Here is a 25,597-nt window from a genome sequence, read left to right as displayed (position 1 = left end):
CTAAAAAACAAAAATAGATAGATTTCGTACACTCTTTCATTGTCAGTCTGTAAAAGGTCAATAAACTTGATCATGTTTGTGTTCTTCCAGGAATATATGATGGAAACTTACCAAAACAGTCATATTACCGGAAATAAAATTTAATTGTTTCTAAGCACTACTCCTACCTGGGAATGGTGCTGGAATATTTACAGATGCATTAACTGAACTATTTTTTTCACAGAATGGCGATGGACAAGAAATCATTGTTCTACCTACTATTGGGGGCCAGTGGACTGTTCCTGGTAGTCTTTGCTCAATATCTCGGCAGCATCAGCGGTCAGCGTGTCGTACTCGTAAGCACGACTTTTGAGAACGGCTCGCTCGCTTATCTCGGTGACATCAGCATTAACACGAGCGCTTTAGACCCGGAAGACGGGATTTATCTGAAGGTACGAAATCGATTAAGCGATTTGCTGCAGATGGTGAATGGAACAAGTAAAAACGTCAGACGCGTTGCGAGCGGGAAATTTAAGAAAGGTTTTTATTATAATCGCGATACAATGGCGTTGATAAATGATGACAATCTATTAACGAATCCTAATATAGTGCAGAGTAGCCCATTGTACACGTTGAGCAAAGTTTCATCGATCGATTCATCCTTTGCAAGACAATCTGATTCGACCAGCGCACCTAGTAAAAACGCAGGTGACGTCACATCGAATGCAAATATCAAGGAACGGAGCAACGCTGCAGAAATCAACGGTCCTGACTCGCCGGGTCGCTACGCCATGAACGACAGCTGTGTGTCACGTAATACTGGTTTGGAAGACATTCTTTGTATGGTAACAATTAAATCTCTTGATACAAACTTTTATATGTTTACTTATAATATGTTGTGCTCCTTTTAATGTATGCGTATACTTATGAACAACTCCGAAAAGACGCACGTAATGAAAATCTTACATTATATCCATATTATAGCTTTAACGATGCGACTACGCCCAACATACACTAATGCTTTTCACAGTTCACAGTAGTTCAGTTATGCTCATCTGAAGGAATTTGTTTATAACGAACGCGACCTTTTTGAAATTAAAACCAGAATGAAATTTAATTTGTTGCCTCTGTTGCTGTCGAAATGTTTATATTTATGAGTATAGCTTGTTTGTGTAGCATGGACGCTAAAAAGAGCGTCAATTGTGGTCGGGTATTTTTCGAGATGGTTTACATTTACTAACTACAAATAATTGTGTTACCTTTAAGCGGCGGCCAACTTTCCTTCCCGACTACCGAAACCCGTGTTGGTACGAAGCGGAAAGGTTACGGTGCATGCCGTACTTTCACATCATCGGCGTTTGCAAGACGGGAACCACGGACCTGTTTGAACGTCTTTCCCATCATCCGGAAGTCATTAAGAACCGAGGCATTATGGGGAAGGAGACGTGGTTCTGGTCATGGAAACGATACGGCCATGGTAAGAAGCTCGCAGCGGTTACCACCCCTATTAGTTTAACGTAAGATTATAACTATATATTTAAATGTATGTAGAATGAAGAATGTAAATCTCTGCGCTAAGGTTGGGTAAGGACTGCTAACTGTGTCCCATATATTATGCAATTTCATAGATAATCACAATCTCCATGCATAGATGCTCTCACATAAATCTCTGCAATCTCAAGAAAATCACCAGATTTGGTACGATTTTTTCTGTTTAAGTATTGTATAATGAAAAGTAGTATCATTTTCTTTTATATTTTGAAAATAGTGTTTACCGGTAAGTTCAGGTTTATAGTATACTTTTTTAATAAAAACAAAGTAAAAATAACAACGGTACAATTGTTGTACCACGTGGCTAGGCTATCGTCACCTGGTTGGTTATGAAGGCAGGAATTTCAGTCAGCTATGCTGATTACAGTCAATCTCTGCGCGGAGGTTGAGATAATCATTGTCTCGGATACAAACTTCCGGAAATCGGCGTCTAAACCAACATGCTTTTTCATACTGATCTACTAAAATAGCTCACAACTTACCTCCGTAAAATTGTACAATTACATGTGTATGTGGAGATTGCTTAAAATACAACGAGTTAAACGTATAAAATAGATTTAACATACACAATTAATTGCATCAAATAACGTGAGGTTTTTTAAGTTTAACTTTTCAAGTTAACTTTTCTGTTGAACTTTCATTATTCGCCGAATAATTTCGCACAATTTTTTTTCTCAGACACCTAAAATTACACGAAAAATGCAATTTCAACAAACATACGTGCGTTTGTTTCAACAGCTCAGTTCTACCGGCGTAACGAACCCTATATGCGTCTTGATGAGTTCATCAATTTGTTCGATGGCCAGACGATATCCAGCATACGACAAACGATGGCTAACGGAAGTGTATTTCACCCAGGGGTAACAGGTCGGTAAGATGCGTGAATGTTCTTTAAAACATACGTATTTGCATACAATTTATGCCTTTGCTGCGTACTCAATTATTGGGGTATGTCACCCCGTTGTACCAGGCGGCCTTTCTTATAGTGAGGCTCGATTTGTCATTGTCGGCTCAGGTGCTACTTAACCCATTTATGCCTAGCGTCAAGAAAAAAGACATTGACAAACAGCGTAGACCCAGATGAGACGCCGCATGATGCGGCGTCTCATCAGGGTCTGCGCTGTTTGCTTACAGGAATTTATGTAAGAAATATTCTAAACATAGAAATAAGTATACTAGGCACCCTTAATTTTGGAAATATGTTGATCCAATTAAGAAGGATTGGTAGAGTCCACTGGGCATAAATGGGTTAAAAGAAACAAAGATACTCTTTACGTATACTAAAAAGTACCCGGGGTATGGAAACTACATATATAATAAAAAGTACCCCGGAGTATGGTCGGATGACTTTAATAGTATTTTCCGTACCCGTTGTACATTGTAGTATACTAAAGAGTGCCCGGCGTATTTTTAAGTAGTACCTTAGCCGACAACATTCAATTGAAGAATAGTTAAAGAAAATAATTTATTTTGCAGCAAAAACGGGTTGCACTGCCCATAAAAGACGGTAGTATTTCTATATGAGTCTCGTTCTATTAAAACTGGGCTTAAATGCATGTACGCACAGGCTAATCAGCGATGAAACATCCCACTTTTATGGAATTTTCGTGTAAAGAAAGTCCCTTCTAAACGGAACTCCAGTTTCGCCGGAAAGTGTCGTCCCCGGGCCCGTATTCACCAAACAATTCTTAGACTTATGTCTAAGAATAAAGAAAATTCTTTAAATTAGAATATTCAAGAATTTCTTTCATTTTGAGTTAAACTCTGCAGTAAACATCTCTATCTATATTATTCTTCATATAGAACATGGTGTTAATGACATAATCACCAGTGGAGGCCTGTATATATTCAAACACTGAACACATTTTTCTTGGTTCTAAGTCTATTCTTTATTCTTAAGTCTAAGAATCGGTTGGTAAATACGGGCCCCGATTTTAGCTTGTGCGCAGACATTACGCAGAGTATTCCCAGAACGATGCTTATCTAATGGTCATGTTACTTTCGTCCCCTCAGGTCATGGTGACCCTATGGACTTCTACGACTTGACCTCGTGGCGCCACATCGCCCAGAACGACCCCCGGGCGGACCTCCCTGCCGTAACTACGCCTCGTCTCGTGCATCACGTGAACCCCGAGGTCAGGCTCATCCTGATCGTCCGTGACCCCGTAGAAAGGTCAGCAGGTTACAGTGTTTTATCTCTCAAAACAAAACTGCGGAAACGGTGCGACAAATCTTATGTCAATCTTAAAGGCTAAGTAACGTATTATTGGGAGTTTTTATAACTTTGAGCATTTTTATGCTCCCCCAACAACATTTTTTTGGGGAGCATATAGTCGCCGCTTCGTCTGTCCGTCCGTTTGTCCGTGCACATTTTTGTCCGGGCTATTTCTCAGCAACTAATGACCGGAATTCAATTAAACTATATGGGAAGCTTCACTACCAAGAGAAGATGTGCATATTATCAGCGGGTTTTGGTCGGATGGTTTTTCACAGAGTTATGGCCCTTTGAAATTTTCCATTAATTGTACATATAGTGCAATTCTTGTCCGGGGTATTTCTCAGCAACTAATGACCGAAATTCAATGAAACTTTATGGGAAGCTTCACTACCAAGAGGAAATATGCATATAAGCAGCCGGTTCTGGTCGGATGATTTTTCACAGAGTTATGGCCCTTTGAAATTTTCAATTGTATATATAGTGCAATTCTTGTCCGAGCTATTTCTCAGCAACTAATTTCGGGAATTCAATGAAACTTTATGGGAAGCTTTATTACCAACAGGAAATGTGCATATTATCAGCCGGTTATGGCCGGGCTATTTCTCAGCAACTAATGACCGGAATTCAATTAAACTATATGGGAAGCTTCACTACCAAGAGAAGATGTGCATATTATCAGCGGGTTTTGGTCGGATGATTTTTCACAGAGTTATAGTCCTTTGAAATTTTCCATTGTACATATAGTGCAATTCTTGTCCGAGCTATTTCTCAGCAACTTATCATCGGAATTCAATAAAACTTTATGGGAAGCGTCACTACCAACAGGAGATGTGCATATTATCAGCCGTTTATGGTCGATGATTTTTCACAGAGTTATGGCCCTTTGAAATTTTCTATAAACTGTACATATAGTGCAATTCTTGTCCGGGCTATTTCTCCCCAACTACTGACTGGACTTCAATGAAGCTTTATGGGAAGCTTAACTACCTTGAGGAGATGCGCATGCTATTTGTGGGTTCTGGTAAGGTGATTTATTTCGAGAGTTATGGCCCTTTGACATTTTTAAGTTGCTAAATAATCCACCGTATTATTTTGTCCAAAGTTATGCCCCTAAAGACGTTTCCTTTTATCTATAGTGCAATATTGTGACAAAAAAAAACAACCTTTGGGGAGCATTACCCGTCTCCGACGGTTTCTTGTTAAAATGGCCAGCGCAACTGAACCGTTTTCACAGCAATAACAAGAAATGAATATTATTAAGAATGAACTGAAAATTTCAAGCTTGACAAAAGTTTACTAGCTTAAAAAACAATATAAATGGACCATTCTTCTTTAGACACTCACGAGACCGTTTCCTTTATGAGAACCTTCCCAGAGTGGTGTTCAAAACCGTCTCATCTCGGTCTGCGCTGTTTGCTTACAGAAATTTCTGTAAAAAATATTCTAAATATAGAAATAAATATTCTAGACATCCCTCATTTTGGAAATAAATTGATCCAATTTAGAAGGATGGGAGAGTCCAATAGGCATAAATGGGTTAAGCATTAGAACTCAAAATATGCGTGTGCTCGCTTGCGTACATTTACTAAAAAATGTTCAGTGAGATTGGTAGTTTTGACGCATGAAACATGTGCTGTCTATTTGTCATCAATTTTGAGGATTAATGTCATGATTATAATTTTACTACATATATTTAATACTCAATATTGATACAAGGAATACTTCGGTATATAGGGATGACATGTATCATGTAAGTTCAGTATCAAGTATGCAAACTTGAATTAAGTAAAACAAATCAACAATTTGAAAATCGTCATTTAAAGTTTTAAGCAAGAAGACCCTATTTTATAATATATAGTACTCGAGTACTTTAGTAATTTATGTTTCAACATATTTTACCAGTTTTACTTCGAAGTACAATTAACAAAATAAATTCAATTATAAATATTTCAAGGTGTTCATTTGCGTGCATAGACATCCGAAACTGAAAGTAGAAATCGTGTTTTTCCTTAATTTGACTACTGTTTACCTCTCACCTCCCCGTTGACACTTCGAATGAAATGCGATTCAGCATTTTTGTGATTGTGTTTTTAGTGTTTACTCGAACCAGCTTATCTTATCGTCTGCTTTCAGGTTATTCAGCAACTACCTGCACGCGCGGTTCGGAGAGACGTCACGTGACTTCCATTTGGACGTGACGTCATCACTACAGGTGTTACGTAATTGCACCAGCAGTCGATCGATGAAGGCGTGTTTATATGATGAACGCGTGTTTCGACAACTGAAGGTTCGTCGTCTTATTTTGTTGCAACAAACAAAACAGAGGCAAAGGATGCCTAAAGCTAACAGGTTACGTTTCTGAATTCACATACCGGTAGTTGGTTCGATTAAATTGCCAATCCAATGAATGATTACTGAACTTGGTTGAGTGAGTGATAAGGAATAGACCCGAATTCAATCTTTACCCCCATAAGTTTAGCTATCCCATATCGGTCACATTCTAATTGTTAATGAATATTTTTAAAAAGTTTCGTTTTTTTATTTAAAGTGAAGATCTGGATAATTTACAGCCGAATGTACATTCGGTATTTACTGTCAGCCACTGGTTTTCGGTTTTAATTCGTAATGTGTATTATATCGTGTTTGTCCCCTCATTTGCTCTGTCGTCTGTATGTAGTTAAACAAGTTTATGAGGTTGTTTTGCGTCCGAAACTATATTTTGAGAAGACCTGAACCGGCATTCCTTTATTTTTAAATCGCTAGCCTCACGAAAATTGGAAGTAATCCAGCTCTTTAGTTTTTACTGACATCTAGTCCATTTTGGTTTAGACTCCGATTTCGGGAAGTTTCTACTCGATCCACCTAAAGGAATGGCTGAGAGTGTTCCCACGACAACAGATGTTCATAACTCGCAACGAGGATTTTGCCGCTGACATTGCGGGCACCCTGCTGAACATCTTCCGGTTTCTAAAACTAGGTAACTCGCGCGTAATCATGAACACTTGTACATGTTAGAATGCTATGTGTTGCAACTCTTTAAGTTTGATACGTATTTTTCCAACTTAAAAAAAACTTTTTTTACAAGCTTTTAAGTTTACATGCCGGGTCTTACGACCGTCTATAATTGTATGGTAAATTATGTGCAGGCATTTTGGGGACGTTTTCATTGGCTAGATATTCTTTGATTGACCAATCGCTGAACGTTATGTTGGTAAAATGAATGTGTAAATATTATAAAAGATGTCACGTCAATAATAATTTAACTACTTATCAACGCTGTTAAGTTAGAATAATAAGATAATAATTTTGTTATGCATAATGCGCAAAAAAGACGACCTAGTTTGCTCACTTGCATCCCGAAGGAACTGAACCGTTTTTAGCAGTAAATTCACTGTTCTGGCAACTTTCATGAAGTATGTAACTTCTAGTGTGTTCAAAAGGTTTCACTATAACCATATTAGGAATACTGCTAAACCTTCAGTCGTCCTTTTTTAACGAACCGGATTCATTTTCGAAGAACTCATCCTCGTTATTATAAAAACAAATGTTCTCGGTAAGTTTCGTGATTATTTAGCAAAACTTCTTCTAGAGTGTCCCCAAAGTATCCATATGGCCATTTAGAAAACTGTCCGCCCTTTGTTTTTCAATGGAACGGAATAGTTTCGAACTCGGCTGAAATATAATCCATTCTTCCATCCATCCATCCATCTATTCATCCATCCATCCATCCATCCATCCATCCATCCATCCATCCATCCATCCATCCATCCATCCATCCATCCATCCATCCATCCATCCATCCATCCATCCATCCATCCATCCATCCATCCATCCATTATCCAAAATAAAAAATATATTGAGCCGTGCTTTTCAACAACGGGACATAACGTATGTGCATAAAGGTTCACCCCACATTAGTCTATTTAGTCCGCAAAGGCTAATAAGGGACGACAATTTCCGCATGTTCTGTAGTTTTGTTTAGAAAATACTTTGTGAACTGCACAGGCTAATATGGGACCGCCCTTAATACACAGAGCCGTGTCTCAATTAATAACTATGCTATATCGTCACACTACTAAGTATGATGATCTCTTACCCCAGATCCGCTACCTACTAGCTCACTGTACCGTGTAGCCAATATTCCACACTACTACGACACGAAGGCACGGCGGACCGCGGGAGGCATACGTCCGGAGACGCGCGCAGTTCTACAGGAACTGTTCCGTCCGTACAACGAGGAACTGGCCACCATACTGGGCGATCAGAGGTTCAACTACAATATTGTACACGCGCGTTCTTACGTGTATAACACAGATAATATATGGGGATGAGATTACTGATAAATGCCTTGACAAGTTTGAACACTCACGGTCTCAAAGTACGTGTAAAGTGTGGAAGATGATAGATATTCCGTTAAAAGTTTCAGAACGAGCAGCTCGCTTTTGATGATAAAGCGTGATGCGGACTGTACATCCTAATCTGGGACGACACATTACGTTCATGCTTTTAGCCAAGATGTCCTAGAACGAGACTCGTATGTTCTATCTAGCTTAGCAACAACGTGTGTAGAGCAGGGTCCATTTAAACGGGGCCCGTAGCATAATGGCGTCATCTCGTCCAAGAGTGTTTATCATACCACAGATGGCGTAACCATGTGCCAAACAAGATGGCGACGTCTATGCTGAGACAGATTTTTACGGGGCCCGTAGCATAATGGCGTCATCTCGTCCAAGAGTGTTTATCATACCACAGATGGCGTAATCATGTGCCAAACAAGATGGCGACGTCTATGCTGAGACATATTTTTTTCTCCGTTTTATACCCTTCATGACTTTTATAATGTTTTTTTTTAAATGCGCACATTTTTCAGCCATATCAGAAAGAAAGTCATTAGCGTTTATTTCGTATTAAAATTTGCTCTATATCTCGACTTTACTAACTGCGAAATTTCTTAGCGGGATGACCTTGTTACAGCTTCACTAAAAAAAAATCGCTGCGAGTAAATTCGAGACGCGAAAAAAAGCTTTTCACTTTCTTACTGATATGGCTGGACAGTGCGCGTTATTTAAAAATTTAACACAAGTAATTCAGAATATAATACGGCGAATAATACCTGTCTCTGCACGGACCTCAACATCTTGACTGTCACGTGATTTCACCATCTGACACATCGGTGATGCATTATTTTGTGATGGTCGAATGAAATGATACAGCTCTTTTTATTCATCATACATGATTATAACCATATCCTGTGGAATTCTTATATTTTTATTCTAAAGAAACAGGATGCATAACAAATATGATTTTATGTTGAGTTTAGATGGTTCATGTTGTTAAATTACGTATGGTTTAATGCCAGGTTTAACTGACATGCCGTGTCATAAAACCATGTTTGTCATATATATGTACTGTTCTTTCTTCTATGATATAACCTATTGCTTTGCCAATATTGAAATACAAACACAAATTAATAGAAAGCATGTGTTTATGTTCGGTGTGATGAAGTTTATCACCACAAATTATAGTAACAGATACGAATTTTGCTACTGATTACCATGTCTTGTGGGTCAAAAATGTACCCGCGAAAAGTATATCAAGGTCGCCGTGGCGTATTATAAATGGTGTCCGCCAAGCGACTAAGGAATATATTGGGTTTATTCCCCACTGTGCTGTGAAAGCTTGTTTAAGATCTCCCAAAATGGTACTAAGGAAACAGACTCGAGAGCCGTCTCAATAAGCATAAGGGTTTAGATGTATTTGAGCTAAAATTATAGCCATAACCAATTTAAGCCTAGTGGACTCTCCCACCCAATTTATTTCCAAAATTAGGGATGTCTGGTATATTTAATTCTATATTTAGAATATTTCTTATGGAAATTCCTTGAAGCAAACAGCGCAGACCCTGCATCATGCGGCGTCTCATCTGGGTCTACGCTGTTTGCCAAGGCCTTTTTTCTAGACGCTAGGCATAAATGGGTTAAACTAAAACGATATATCATACCGTTTTTCTTAGTGAATATACCTGTAATAAGTGTTTGCGTTGGCATGGCTATTATTGCATACACGGTTCTGTCCACGCCCAAACATCTAAACTCAAAATGATAGGCACATAATTATTCAAAACGGAAAACAACGAAGTCCATTTGTACATATAAGAGATCCTTCCATCAAAAAAAGTATATGCAGAGAAACGGTACACTTCCCTATTAAAGTCGACCAATAGTATACTTGTTTTTGTCATTCCACTAGCTTCAATAACCCATGTGACACTGACTCATTACTTGCGGCAACGTAAACCCATTTATGCCTAGCGTCTAGAAAAAATGCCTTGGCAAACAACGTAGACCGAGATGAGACAGCGCATGATGCAGGGTCTGCGCTGTTTGCTTAAAGGAATTTCTATAAGAAAATTTCTAAATATAGAAATAAATGTACCAGACATCCATCCAATTTAGAAGGATGGGAGAGTCCACTAGGCATAAATGGATTTAGGAAACAGAGTAAAGTGCACGGTAGACGTGTGCAGCAAAAACGTGTATCGCAAGTCACAGCTTTGTGAAATAACAAGTTAATTTCTCTTTACTCTTTAATTTAAAAATTGCTATAAAGCAAATGCAGTTCAGCACATGACGTATACTGTTTGCATCAAACAATAAGCTGGCGAGTCAAACGAATTGCGTTGAACTCACGCATAAATGTGCATATGTCAGATCGGAAAACACGAAAATCCATCAGCTCCCTCGTTGCAGCATATTAATTGTAGCGCATCTTCCATACGTTTGGTATCATCGCCATATGCTGTTTTGAGCCGAAGAAACAATGGTCAAATGAAACACGAATACGAACACGAATAACTCGCATACTGTTTAATTAATCATTATATAGATATGATAAACATCCCCGGCGCCAGTGTATCACACACAGTTTAGACCAGGAGAACGCCGCTTCTTGTGGTCGCAGGCTATTAATTACATGTCAAATTGTGCATTCGCATTTATGAATCGATATCTTTTGCACGTGCAACTGATTCAACACCTGAAATAATTGTTCAGACGCTATAAGTAAGTTAAGAACATTTTGTTGATGAATGTCTTAAACATTATAAAAAAGCCACATTTTGATATTAAAATTAAAATGATTAATTACAACACAAAGAAAGTTTACTTAATTTAATTTCCATTATTGGAATTTCACTGAAACATGTTTTTATGACTATCAAATGTATAAGTGTATCGAAGCAAACATATACTTAAAGAACCCTTTGTGAAACGATCACAACAATATATATAGGCTCGATTCCCGCCAGACAAGCACGTGAAACATTAAACGCATGATAACATACAAAATGTGATACCGGCGGTGTTAGCAACAACGATGTATATCTGTATTATAGTGACGGTGTTGTAAAATTTAATAATTTGAAAACGTAATAAACTCAAATAATTCGCGACAACTTTAAATAATATTAGACTTGCACATTATTGTGTTGGTTATATTGCTGATTTATTTTGCTGCAGAACACAAAACACCTGTTTTCTATAGATATGAACGCGGGACACAAACCACTAAACACGCTTTTCCTCCGGGGAAATGCCAGTTATGGTGCAAACGTGGACACCATTTTGATCAACATTTACGTATGTCTGTGTAAACTCCCGAAGGAGACGTGTAATCGAAAGCGTTAGGGAATAAGATATTTACTGATTTGCTGATTCAGCACAATCCAGAGTAATATACCAAACGACGTATTCATGAGAAGGCCGTCACAAGAAAAGCTAAATGGACCATGTAAAATCGTGGGCATCCCTTCCTATTGTTGAATTACTCTCAAAAGCACACAACATACCTGACTGAAGGAGTATTTCTGTATCGTCGTCCCTCATGTCCCCCCAACGGCCAAACCTGTCAAAGGATTGATGCTGATGCATATGTGTCTTTTTTTTATCCATATACACCCTCGTGTCGATTTGAAATTCTGTGAATGGAAAATATATATTGAGATCATTAGACTTAAGTAGCACCCAGCAAACAGTTCATATCAGTCGGATATCGGCCCGATATTTATTTTAATATCAGCCCGACATCGGTATTTTTTTATCGGCCCGAGATCGGATGTGCAACACGGCTCAATGTTGGCCCGATATCGGCGTAACCGTCATTGAGCCAGCATGGTGCCGACATACTTTTAACAATTCCCCAGTCCCTGTCTAGCCTCAATTATTTGTTATTGTTGTTGGTATTGTTAAGGGCCTACCATTAAACCAGTTCCTTAAATAAATGAAAGACAACTTTCTTCAAACAAAGTTTTATTTAAACATTATATTTAACCAAAATGGAACAATTAAAGTATTTGTTAATAATGCTACTGACTTAACTGAAAATGTAAAATAATATACTTATGTATTACACATTCCAAATTTTTTATTCTAATGGTGTAAACAATATTTATATTCCAAAACTAACAACAAATGTAAAACAAATTATGTAAACAGTCTATATAATTCTACTGGTAAAGAGGGTAAAAACTTAACATATTTAAACAAACTGTTAAATGACAAACCGACTGATTTTTCTTGAAAAAAAAATCCAAATTACAATGATTATAACACGAATATATTAAAAAGTAACACATACACAATTAAAGCTTTTTAGGAAATAAAGGCTAAACAATAATAATAAATCACTGCTTCCATCATTATGCATATTCAAAGAAAAGTTGTGTAAAATCAGTAATTACAAGTTCAAAGAGACCTTTAAATAATTAATGATTACAGTAGAAGACTTAATTCACAGTTTAAACACACGTGTTATAATAAATTGTGACACGTCATCACGCTTCTTGTCCGAACTTGTTTTTTTTGCCCTCGTCACGATCAGAGGCTGTTGGAAACCATTCTCTGGACTCAATCTCAACTTATGCAGCATTTCAAGTAACCCATGGCAGCTTCTGAAAATGGTTATGCAACGTAGGCTCATATTATTAGGATATTCATTCTATCTTCAAACAGGGTTGCAAGAATTAACGATACTGGGCAGTTTAACCAATAGCATTTCTTTACACTTTTTACATTACAATGAAGACTATTTCTGAAAAAGGGAAACAATCCGGATTTAATTATATATATATAAATATTTGAACTGTGACCTCGTCTTTTTACACATACTATGGCAACTTACTGTGCACCGCAACAGACAATCGAAGTGTTCCAAAAGCTGCCTTTTGTTTATTTCATTGCCTGTTATACTACTTGGCGACCTCATTTGACATGCAATGAAGAAAACAAACATTAGTCAGTCGCGAAAACATGTGACAAATAATGACAGATAACAATTTCAGAAAAAAAAGCTTTAACAAACATTGTCAAATCTTGTGGATAATCAATTAAAATTGATTCCTAACCTGAATAGCTAAAAATGTTCAGGTCGGAGTGTTTTTACCTTGATAATTTAGAAATAATTCAATGCAGCTATATCTCCCGCATATTTGTATGATCATACAGAACTGAATATATTTTAAAGGAAAATATATTAAATGCATATTTAAAGAAATAATATGAAAAATATATTTATTAAATGTTAGGTATTTTATAATATAATCTTATATAAATTTAGATGGTTTACATTCTTTATTTTGGATACTTCCAACGCCGGGACAGATCTTCATTGCAAATTTAAAATGAAAAGGGAAACAACTACCTGGGGTAATTAATTTTGACAACTGTTATTCTTCCTGGACACACCATTAAATTTTTATTGTTTACCATTGAGTATCATTCACGCTTTTTAAAAGAGACATATACAAATAAATTTAATGCAACAAGTAATTAAAAAGAAAATAATCAAAGTTACCCTTTTCTTGAGTGTTAATTATGATATTGGGCCTATGTTGGGCCGATATCATACTTTAAACTGTCGGGTTATAAGTATGTTTACAACAACGGGCCGACATCGGGCCGACATTGTCCTATAAATATCAATTTTATATTATATGCTACCCATTCAAACGTTATTAAACCAGATGGATTCACTAAAATTGAACATTACAAAAAAGGTCTTATCTTTTAACAAAATAATTATTGTTTTACATAAATGTCGGTCTGATGTTGGCCCAACATCGGCAAACCTCTGCCTATATGCCATCATAGCCAATATCGGGCCGATATGGGCATGTTTGTTGGGCATCTGTAATGTTTTGCACGCTTATACGTGTATAGGACTAGCTTATGTAAAATACATCGTTTCATCCATAAATTACCAGACTATATGATTCGTGTTGTGAGAAAACTGGGCATAATGCATGTGCGTAAAGTGTCGTCCCAGATTAGCCTGTGCAGTCCGCACAGGCTAATCAGGGACGACACTTTCCGCCTAAACTGGATTTTTTTTGTCAAAATGATGAAAAATGTTGTTTTATGACATATTGATAGTATTAAAGTGATTTGGCCACGCGCACAATACCTGTGGCTACGAGACGATAGCCGAGCCACGTGGTACACTAATTTTCCCGTTTTTATTATTATCTTTTAATTAGGTAATTTTTTTTATGAACCTAAACATATATATTATTTTCAAAATTTAAAACAAAATGACACTCATTTTTATAATATAAGTCTTAAACAAAAAATATAATCCTCTTAAATGTGGAAGGATTTTATTGTGATGGCAGAGATTGTACTGTATGTGAGAGCATGGAATGAAAACCCGATATGACTTAGTCCGTCATGACACACAGAAATGAAACAGTATTGATTATCTCCCTAGTTTACACAATTGTCATGAATTTGTGTGACATGGATTTAATAAGGGTCTCACTAAAACGCTTACGGAATTTGCATACAATATAGATAACGTTGAAAACTGCATACGATATGAACAAAGAAGGAAATTGCAGACGGTAATCGCTGTCCGTTATTATGGTGTTTATTATGGTTTAGTTATTTTAATTTTATTTTTTGATGTTAAAAATACACGATGGATACTTAAATATTGATGTTTACCTTTTTTATTTTGATATTTTATGGTGTAGATTAACCTAAGTTAATATAACAATCAAAACAGTAGGGCATGGAATGGCAGATCAACATTGTTAATTTTCGGATAAACTTTCTGGATTTTGCCAAGGTATATTTGTTCATAGATTTTCAGTTTGTTTGCTTCAAGAAGTAGTATGTGGATAAAACATTTCATGTAAAAAGAATATATTTCATCAATCATAACGTGTTTATGAGACGTATTGGCTATCATAATGACGATTTTAGCGGATATTTCTGTCTGTTACACAGTTGTCAAAATCTAAAACGCTTCACAATTTATCTGTCAAATCATTTCTTATTATACGATTTTAAAATGACATCAACTGTAGTAACACATCTTTGATAAATTTTAGTGCTTATATGCTTCTCAAAGTTTTCAACTTTCACTTTATTGATTTTTAAGATGATTGATCAATTGATAGCTGAAAGACTGTCAAATGAATATGGAATTGGGTTGTAGTAGATACAGTCAAGTTACCATTACCGGATCATTACCCATAGAGGATCACTTTCATGTTCAAGAATGCGCTTCCCGATAAATAGTTGTCAGTTTTGGATGATATTTTGAACACAGCATTTTCAATCACATATAGAAAACAATTATAACAAAAACAAATGAATATAATTTACAACTGGCAATGTAATTTGGGCATTGTAAACAACACAGGTCATGTTTCGACAGTTCAAATAGCGTGGTAGAAGCCCCCTGAGTGGTTTCGATCACGTGATCCGTTATGGCTACAACTGATCTGTTAATGCATGAATTCTGCAGCGAAAAAAAGGTATCACAAATACATTTTGCCTGCGTTTAAAAATAAGACTATATGCTGAATCAGTGAGCAAAGGTAATATTTAATCAAACTGATGTAAAAGAAGTCTCAAAACATTTATTGCTTTTCACCAGAACAACTTTATTACGCTACTGATCCGGTAATGGTAACTTGACTGTACATGTATTATAAAATTTGTGTTAAAAATCTGTGTGCAATCCTGTAATGGACTGTAAGCAATCACAATTCTATTTGTAACACCAGAATTAACCCTTTACATGCTGGGAAATTTGTCGTCTGCTAAAATGTTGTCTGCTGAATTTCTACAATTAGCATTTCTTCAATTTTTTTTTCAAAAAATACTATCAGAATAGCAAACAGTTTGGATCCAGATGAGACGCCACGTTATGTTGCGTCTCATCTGGATCCAGACTGTTTGCAAAGGCCTTCAAAATTCGGTTCCCGCACTGAAAGTATTAATGAATGCGTTATCAATGTCAGTTAAGTGTTTATGATCAAGTTGAAATTAAAACAGTGATGCGCAAAGATAATGATTCGTTAAAACAAATATAGAAATAAAAAATGTAGAACAACACAAATTTGGTCACTTAAGAGACTATAGTTTCCAGTTTTAGACAATTTAAAGGTTGTCTGCTCATATGTTTTGGAATATTGGTAAGATTGTTACCAGATTCAATACTTGTGTGGGCATTTTTTTATTTGTAATATATTATGTTTAAATATAATTAAAACCACACATATATATTTTGCAATAATTTTGTTAAGGCCTGTATCTTGTTGTTTCAGTGAAGAACTCCAATGATATACATGTAGGGGCATGTGTCCAAAGCTGATCCACATCATAACATACTGATTGGGAATAATGACATAGTACCAAAAGATGTGCTTATACTGTAATTAGCAGGTATGGTATGACTCACACCATGTATTGTTTACCTCATTTGTGTTTAGTATTTATTCTATTTTTTCCATTAGTAAAAACAACATATGATTTATTGATTATCTTATCCATGGTATGCGGATGTTTAGATAAAAACTAACAGAATTTATTAAACAAAAATGCCTTAGCTCTTTTCACTATGCATATCTGGAGGGAACAGAAATAAATTATGTACAAAACAAAAATCTTATTTTCATGTTGATAACAGTGTATCATTTGATTAATAATGTGTTGTGTTATTTTTACAAATATTAAGTTCAATAAGAAAAACAACAATGCAGGGAAAAATAACATGTGGTTACCACTGTATTGATGTATTATTGATGTGTTTGTGGAACGTTGCAGTCATAAATTATCAGTCATTGTTATATATTTTCACTGCAGATCTTCACAAATGAACCTGGCAGATCCTGGTGCAACCTTACCTTACCATATTTACATCTAACCGTCAGTTTGAGCTGTGTGTGGGTGGTAACACGGACTATATACATGTATTGCCCAGTAATTGTCTTGTGATGGACCTTTTTAACATATCAAGTATTTAATTGAAGACTTAAGAGGTCAGTTTTCATCAAAGAATTTAAAAATACAGTTTTATTTGTAAGGGTGAATATGTGGTTATAATGGCATAAATGTATATCTTGTGTCTGTTTTTTAATCAGCCTTTCATCCATAATTATGAATTTTAAGCATGATAAAGTATTTTAAGGGAATATAATGTAGACATGTTATGTTGTTTCTGCACAAGCATTTGAATACAAGAAATTCTATGCTCACTCAGCACTGTTTACACATTGTCAATGAATTTGCTTGTTTTAGTTTCCAAATCTGTCTGTCTCTAGCTCCCTGTGAATAATGTACTTTTTTACATTGCATCCATTGATTTTAAATGGGGTGTATTATGCACATGTCACACTTTTTTTACAAAAACATTAAGGTCAAAGGTAAAATATATGGGTCAAAATCATAACTTTTGCAATATTGAAGATAGCAACTTGATATTTGGCATGCATGTGTACCTCATGGAGCTGCACATTTTGAGTGGTGAAAGGTCAAGTTCATCCTTCAAGGTCAAAGGTCAAATATATGGGTCAAAATCGCTCAAAAGGGGACATTGTGTATTGTGTTTTACAAACACATACCTTGTTATGTTATGTAATGGCCTTTCAATCGTCTTATTTTTTTATGAAATACGCTGGATTTGTCTTTTCATTTCATCCATGATATCATTATGTTTTTTTTGCCTGTTACATTTTGCGGCCCAATGTATGTGTTAAGCAGTTTAACCATTTACAACGGCATTTGTGGCGAGGCTTACAGTCATAAGGTTGGTCATTACATGCACTGCATATCATAAAATCGTTTGGCTTTTATTGACAAAATTTGCGAAAACGGTGTCCAAGACTAAACATGACAAGTGTCGCAACTTCGTCCCCACCTGGGAATTCAGAGCGCAAATTTCAGATTATAATGTGTCAGATTTTACACTTGTATAATGAAGAAGTCATCTCTCGACAAGATGGTGATGTACTGATCTCGTTCCAAGCCACACATGATACTTGTTTTGATTTTAATCAAAATCGGTGTTAAATAGTAAAAATAAAAAGTGTCACAAATTCGTCCCTATTGAGAAGTCAGAGCTAAAATTTCTGATTTTAATTTGTCAGATTTTGCACTTTTATAATGAAGAAGTCATCTCTTGACAAGATGGTGGTGTCCTTATCTCGTGCCGAGCCACAAATGATTCTTGTTTTGGTTCAAAGCAACATATAAACGAAGATTTTTTTTTAATGTACTTTGTTTTAAATTCTGTTCTTTGAAAAATGCATGTACTTTGTTTTAAATTCTGTTCTTTGAAAAATGCATAATAAGTCATCAACTATTATAATTTTATGAAAATATTACTTTAATTTTGGTTAATGCAGTTATTGATATAAATTGTTTTAACGCATACGATGTAGATAACGTTCGCGAACCACAATAGAAACGTTCGTTGAGTTCACGTTTAAACGCGACGGTCACGTTCTTACAGTGGGTATTATTTGTTGATCTTACTTCACTTTATCGACCATTTGTCATTTAACAGCAGAACACACGAACAATCAAAGTAAAATTAGATGTAAGCGATCGTTTTTTTCCGTTTAAGTTTCAAACATTGGCTCGAAAAAGTGTGTGCAAAGGCTCATTATCGACAATAAAGATAACTTAATAATAAGCTGTAAAAACAACAAGCAACAGTTTATGTCTTATTAAAATATACGGTCAGTACAAACATATATTGTAATATATGCTACTAACAATCGTTAAGTATAAACTGTAAGCAAACATCAACAATAACAATAACAGTTTGAGTATAAATATAGGTGAATGGAAAAAGTGAAAATCATTTAATTGTCTTATTCGCGATCATTTCGTTTCCGGTTTCCGTGCGATAGTCCCAAATAAGCGTCGCTCTGGCCGTAATACATAATTACCGTCTTTTGATTATAGTCAGTATTTGTGAACCTGAAAACGTGTTTTATAAATCTGGTATCATCGACGCCTTTGTTGGATATTTTAAAAAATCGCTTTTCAATTCGTTTGCCGTTCACCGTGAAAGATCTATAACCATATTGTCGCCAAGTGTAGCCAGCCAGATTTCCATTTTCTTCACAGTTTATTTATGGAACGCTTGAAGGCGCTATTATTATTGCGGACGGATGACAAATTCAGTTATCAACGGCAAAAGAAACACATTTGTAACGAAGTACCTGATACTATACAACAAGAGGGCCATGATGGCCCTGTATCGCTCCACTGCTGAAAAAAGGCTATTCAAATATTCTCTGCATGTGCAAATACTTAAATATAGGCCTATAGGACGAGAAGATTTTGAAAATTTTCACAAAATAGGCCTTATATAAGCATATGTTAAATTTTGTGACCCCCGGGGCAGGGTCAAATTTGACCCCAGGGGCATAATTTGAAGAAATTTGGTAGAGGACTATTACATGTCTCTACATACCAAATTTGATAGACCTAGGCCCAATGGTTAGGGACGAGAAGATTTTGAAAGTTTTCACAAAATAGGCCTTATATTAGCACTTATACTAGCACTCACGATATGGCCGGCTCGTGAGCCGTTAGCGTTAAACATGAATGGTTACCGACTTCTATCCGCCTGGCGCCTGGCATAGTGATAGGAGTTGGGAGGTACATGGTATACACGCAAGGGTGTCTCATAAGCCGAATTGGCTGGCCCTTTCAATAGGGGTGACACTATAATAAAAAAGACCTTTTATTAGCATATGTTCAATTTTGTGACCCCCGGGGCAGGATCCAATTTGACCCCAGGGGCAAAATTTGAAGAAATTTGGTAGAGGACTATAAGATGTCTCTACATACCAAATTTGATAGCCCTAGGCCCAATGATTATGGACGAGAAGATTTTGAAAGTTTTAACAAAATAGGCCTTATATAAGAAATTTTTCATTTTTGTGAGCCCCGGGGCAAGGTCAAATTTGACTGCGTTTTAGAAGTTTCAACGTTGAAATGTGACGTTTCGGAAAGCTTACATATTATGAAAAGACGTTTTTTTTATGTTGCCGTGTGTGTTTTAACAAATATAATTTTACGATCATTGCTTGATAGCATTGTTATTATTTTAGTGCAGTCAGACGCAGTAGCCGCCGAAACGTACACCTACTACGTTTGTTAAGTGAAATGTCTGTGCGCCGTTATTTTGCTAGATTTCGTATAACGTCTTCCTTATGAACTGCATAATGTTACAACTTTGATAAAAATCTTTAACACTCAATTCACCATTATTTTTGAGTTAATCATAACGCTAAAACGGACTAACTAATGTACATGGAGAAAGTAAATAAAAAACATTTTCTGGAGCAAGAAGTTGAAAAACAAAACATTACACATCAATTTTGACTTCCATTGCAACCAAATTTAGGTTCGATGATGACAGCCAGATATTGCTCTCTATTTATTGAATGTTTGAAAAATTCGTTAGACCAGTATCATGCGAAAATGGATCTTATTTAATTGTGGTTCCCTCATTGAACTTATGTTGTCTGTCGACTTTTAGAATAATGTGTCAGAAATAAATGTATTGCTTCAGATTCACGAGCTTTTTTTTAAGAAATGAAATATGCAAATGTATGTTATATATATTTTTTTCTGTTTCTTAAACGTATCTTATTTATTTGTGACTACGTGCTTATTTTTTTTTAAGAAATGCGAGATTCAAATGTGTCTTATTTATCTTTTATCCATGTCTTAAATGTGTTTTATTTATATAAGACTACATTCTATACTGCCAGTGTCATGCGAAAATGGATCTTATTTCTCAATATCCACCTTCACACTTTATTCTTTATTAGCGCCGTCTTTCATTAGGCTATCACTATTTAAAGAACAGATTACTGTGAAATTAATAAAAATGTGCAACGGTGATATTGATCCATTCTCGTTGTTAATTTTAAATGTACACAACAGTTTAGCAATAAATGAAATCAGTTATTTTGACAGTTAATCCTTTTTTTTCCAGTACGGTAGCCAGGTGCCTGTGTATTGAGCTGACAAGATAGGGATCATCACAGCAGGTTGCTAATACACAGTGTAGACTTCCCCTGTTTTATTATTGTATTTGTTATTTACCTGATTGGAATAAATGGAGTGTATTCAATCGGGTCTGCTGGCGTTATGTTCAAGGTCATTTTATGTGAAAAGCTGGGTTTCGGACATAATTTCAATCGTTTTGCTTTTATACACAATTTTTGAAATAATGAATATATTGGCGCGATGAAACATGATTTATAAATCAAGCTGACAGAATAGTTTCAGTTCTTAATTATGTGTACGGTAATTTAATTCCCATCTCTCGCTTAACTTAACGTTCAATGGCACGCGCACTTAACAAAATTATAAAACATCAAGTGTTTCATTTTATTTCTTTTTATAAATTATGCACACATATTATATGTTATAATTTTTTTTTACTCAACCAGAAAGAAATAATAAAACCTGGTTATATATAAAGCGCTTTACTTTTGCAAAATGCTACATTAAATAAGGAAATATCGTATGTTTTTGTTACGTGCTTGATATGTTTATAAAAAAAAGCAGTTTTTTGTAATACAATATCGGAATTTGACCTTTAATTTGATGCAATCCACACAACAAAAATTAGCGGCCAAGCGCAGTATTCTGCGCTCGGCCGCTGATGGTGTATTATATATATACAATTATGATAAGAAACAGTAGTAGACAACAGGCATCTGGTTGATAAGAAGAACTGATATATTTATTGGACGTGAATAACATCACCAACTAAACATGTTTTGAAATAATAAATTTTCCCAGAATAATTGTATAACATTATTCATCTAGCGGCCAAGTGCATTAATCTGTTTTACTGTTTAGTAATACCATCATTTTTAAACTGATAACGGAAATAAAGAAATATCGTGTTTTTTGTTAAGTGTACGTGCTTGAATTAATTATTGTATTGCATGTGCCGCATTTAAAGATACTACATCTGCACATCAGACCAAGATAGATATATTTGACATAAGACCACACCATAGTGAGGCGTTATGAGAGACAGTAACGATAAGGCTGATAGGTGACATTGACGCACAGACTGAACAAAGTTCATGTTATGTTATGTACGAACGAAAGGCCGCACGAACGTACGGACCGACGGACGAAGGAACGAAGGGACGGACGTACGAAGGAACGAACGAACGGACGGATTAGCGAACTGACGAATGAACAGACGGACGGATTAACGAAGAAGGGACGGACGGACGCATATATTCAATGCGCTTTCGGTAATTCTTTTGCGCTTTCGGTACCGATACCGAAAGCGCGCGCTTTCGGTTAATCTAGTAACCCCACTTGTCACTCACTCACAGCTTCTTTCGCATATTCAGTCCAATCCCATTCTTACAGTTAGTCAATTAGTGAGTTCCCTCCGGCTCAATATTTTCATTATCCGAATTTACGGCAGATCACATACATTCTTTACATTCTATCAGTTTTATGGCGTTTGATGAAAAAAAGTTATAGCCAAATTATTCAATCAGTGTAACTGTAATTCAATCGCGCACTTGTAAACTCGCACTGTCATTAAATCGCATGTTCATTCGCGGAGTGAGTCCGTCCCTCAAACATTCTTTCAGTCAGTCACTCGCTTACATAAACAGTCGCGCAGTCAGTCGATCACACCGTCGAAAAGTAAATCGCATAGTTAGTCAATCACTCACTGTGAAACTCAAAGAGGATGCAAAAATCTAAATATTCATACTTAAAGAGGATGCAAAAATCCTAAAGCGTGCAACAAATGTCCTTCCTCAAACAACATATCGCAAAATCATGAATTGGCAATAGTAATTGTATAAGTGTATATAGAATGTGATAATATTGTATATGTAGTATACATGTTCTTAAACGACAAAGAACTACTTATTTTGTTATAATATAAAACTATATCTGAAACCCCAAAATCATTTAGAAGTTACCTTACAGTAAAATACACATGAATCCCAGTTCGAAAGACCCATTTTGCAATCTTCAATAGCTATGCAGTACATAGTTACAACAATAATGTACTTTATTGGGTTCAATATTGGCCCCAATCCTGTGTATTATCCCCGTTCATTGATATCATGCTGTGGTCACAGAGCAGCGATCATTATCAGCGGTGATCAAAACTAACAGGTGCACAGGAAAAAAAATGCATTAACCCATTGGTAGGTCCGTTGAGAGCTTATGAGGATTATACACATAATGTGGATATGCTGGGGTCTGTCATTTATTGACGCTGTATTTTTCAATGAACGGAGATAATACACAGGATTGATACTTTATTAATTAACTCTTTTTGCTGATATATATATAAAGGCAAATAAAAGCATTTGTAAAGTATATCAACTGACAGGAATATGTTATACATCTTCATTCTGATTTAAATCACACAGCTTTACATTACTTTAATATTTTCATAAAATATTTGATGATATGTAAATCACGTAAGAATGCTTAAAGAATCGATATTTCCATTGCGTCTGATCTTCAAATTGTATTTTTGAAAACTGATTAACACAATAAGTTAATAAAGTATGTCCGTCTCTCTTATATTAAATACATTGTAAACAAGTGGCTTTATAACAACAACAACCACAACATCATAAGTGGTATTACATAAATGGAGAATGAAATATCTTTACCAAATATACAATTATAATTACATTTCTATATTTCTTTATTTGCTCATTTTCAAATGAATAATATAATGAGAATTTTATTCCGTGTATTTAAAAAATCGAATTTGGCGTGTAAACGCTTATGCAAAAATCTACCAATTTTATTTTAATAGTTTGCTGACTCCTTTATCAAATAATAAATACAATCAACTGATCCAGAGGTATATTTATAGAACAGAACAGAATATATTTTAATTTGTTTCACAGGCCACATAAAACAGTACATAAATTGTAACAGCATTTAGTTCACAAAATTTTATTTCTCAAAACAGAAGTTCGAAGTAACAACAATTACAGAATTATTTAGGGAAGGCGATCAGTGAGTTTACTTTTTGATTTTTGTAGCATTATCAATCAGTATTTTTTTCCATTACGGAATATATCTAAAAACAGACATTTACTATTGTATGCTAGAAGCTTTATTGTAAGCTTCATTGCTGAAATAAATGTTGTTGTTGAATTTGATAGATCTCATGCTTATTTATCTGTCTTCTTTAAAAACGCTGTGTCTATTTTTGATACATATCGGGTATTAAAATAGTATTAAAATAATACAAGACACTAGATACATATCGTTTAAGGTTGGATCAAAATAAGGTACATGAAAATTACTTTTGCCACAATTATTGGTAATTACTTTTACTATTACACACTACAACTTTATATACATATATCAAATGGTAACATTTACGTTTATAATAAGTTTAATACACATAAAGTATTACATTTGCAAATTAGACAGATAAAACATTATTTCTAGTGAACCCTAAAAAACATCAATTATCACTAATTTTACGAGGAGTATAAGAGGTTAACAAGTTACTGGTTCCCTAACGAACCCCAAAGTTTATTTTGGTATTCCATGTTAAGTTTTCATCATTTTTGCTTATTACACTTAATTAACCAGCTGTATATTTTGCGATCATATTATCTAAATTTAATAATTGTAATTTGCCAACAAGTGACGAAAGAGATTATACAGAGATTTGAAAGTTGAATTCATGTCATTTGTATATTAATAAATAATTCTTATTCAATTGAATAGTAAAAACAAGTTAACGACCTATCTCTCCTACTTTTTGTATATGTAAGTGGAAATTAATAACATTGTTTGGCCTAAATACCCATCAGAATTTCTACGAATTGTCGGAATAGTTCTATAATATAGATGTTTGTTTAATTTTATAAAACTTTTTCTATCATAAAGAGTTGTACACATTAGCGTTTAGCAATTTTATGAACTGAATTCGATAAAACGTATAATCGTACTATTTAATCGCTTAAACGTTTCTCTACGGTTACCTTCCCAAACGTTCGATGGGCGAGTACCCTATTTATAGTATGGGGACCTACGTACGTTCAATCATACTACAATTTTGAAACGGATATTGCAATAGTTTTTAATCACTACACAAGTGCGTGTGCATGTATGTATTATACATAGGAAATGCCATAGCGTGTAAAATGAACTGTATTTGTAGACTTATGACTTAGGCACCACGCCTCATGTTCAGTGTTATCGTACTATTTGCCCTTCCTAGCTGTATAATCATCACTATCATTATCACCGTGATTGATATAATCATCATTATTAGTATTATCATTAGCACTATCATAATCCCACCTTTATGTTACTGACCCTATACTGGAGATTTTTCAACAACTCTTTTTCACAATATACGATGATTTATCGTATAGACTACTGTTTGTTTGATATTTGTGACATTCTCTTATAAGTAAGCTCACAAGTTATTACAAATTGTTATTGTTTTGTAAACTGTGAACACTAATAAGATACTGTTCTATCAAGTTATTATTTAATTATC

The 25,597-nt window shown here is 35.2% G+C and overlaps 1 protein-coding gene and 1 long non-coding RNA gene across 5 annotated transcripts; both read left to right on the top strand.

Moving 5' to 3' along the window:
* The first annotated feature begins 224 nt into the window (after positions 1-224).
* LOC127857404 (carbohydrate sulfotransferase 15-like) lies at positions 225-8,079 on the top strand. Its single transcript, XM_052393798.1, has 7 exons — positions 225-824; positions 1,246-1,456; positions 2,269-2,397; positions 3,544-3,703; positions 5,882-6,035; positions 6,578-6,725; positions 7,850-8,079. The coding sequence occupies exons 1-7, from the start codon at positions 225-227 to the stop codon at positions 8,077-8,079; spliced, it is 1,632 nt and encodes a 543-aa protein (XP_052249758.1).
* Positions 8,080-14,671: 6,592 nt separating this feature from the next.
* Positions 14,672-21,207, top strand: LOC127859031 (uncharacterized). 4 transcript variants are annotated; one of them, XR_008039240.1, is made up of 4 exons: positions 14,672-14,869; positions 16,359-16,476; positions 16,897-17,013; positions 21,053-21,207. It is a non-coding gene; the product is annotated as an uncharacterized LOC127859031 (long non-coding RNA). The 4 variants fall into 4 exon arrangements; XR_008039241.1 differs by having other exon boundaries at positions 16,897-17,072; positions 21,053-21,184; XR_008039239.1 differs by lacking the exon at positions 21,053-21,207 and adding an exon at positions 17,590-17,607 and having other exon boundaries at positions 16,897-17,456.
* Positions 21,208-25,597: the final 4,390 nt, after the last annotated feature.

This window comes from Dreissena polymorpha, chromosome 14 (assembly GCF_020536995.1).
Source record: "Dreissena polymorpha isolate Duluth1 chromosome 14, UMN_Dpol_1.0, whole genome shotgun sequence".
In the NCBI taxonomy this organism is placed as follows: Eukaryota; Metazoa; Mollusca; class Bivalvia; order Myida; family Dreissenidae; genus Dreissena; species Dreissena polymorpha.
The sequence above is the reverse complement of the archived record's forward strand: the minus strand, read 5'-3'. Positions and strand labels throughout refer to the sequence as shown.

Coding starts and splice junctions, on each gene's coding strand:
- LOC127857404 (XM_052393798.1), top strand. CDS start 225: ATGGCGATGGACAAGAAATCATTGTTCTACCTACTATTGGGGGCCAGT. Junction 1,457..2,268: donor ATGGAAACGATACGGCCATG/GTAAGAAGCTCG, acceptor TTGTTTCAACAG/CTCAGTTCTACCGGCGTAAC. Junction 3,704..5,881: donor GTCCGTGACCCCGTAGAAAG/GTCAGCAGGTTA, acceptor GTCTGCTTTCAG/GTTATTCAGCAACTACCTGC.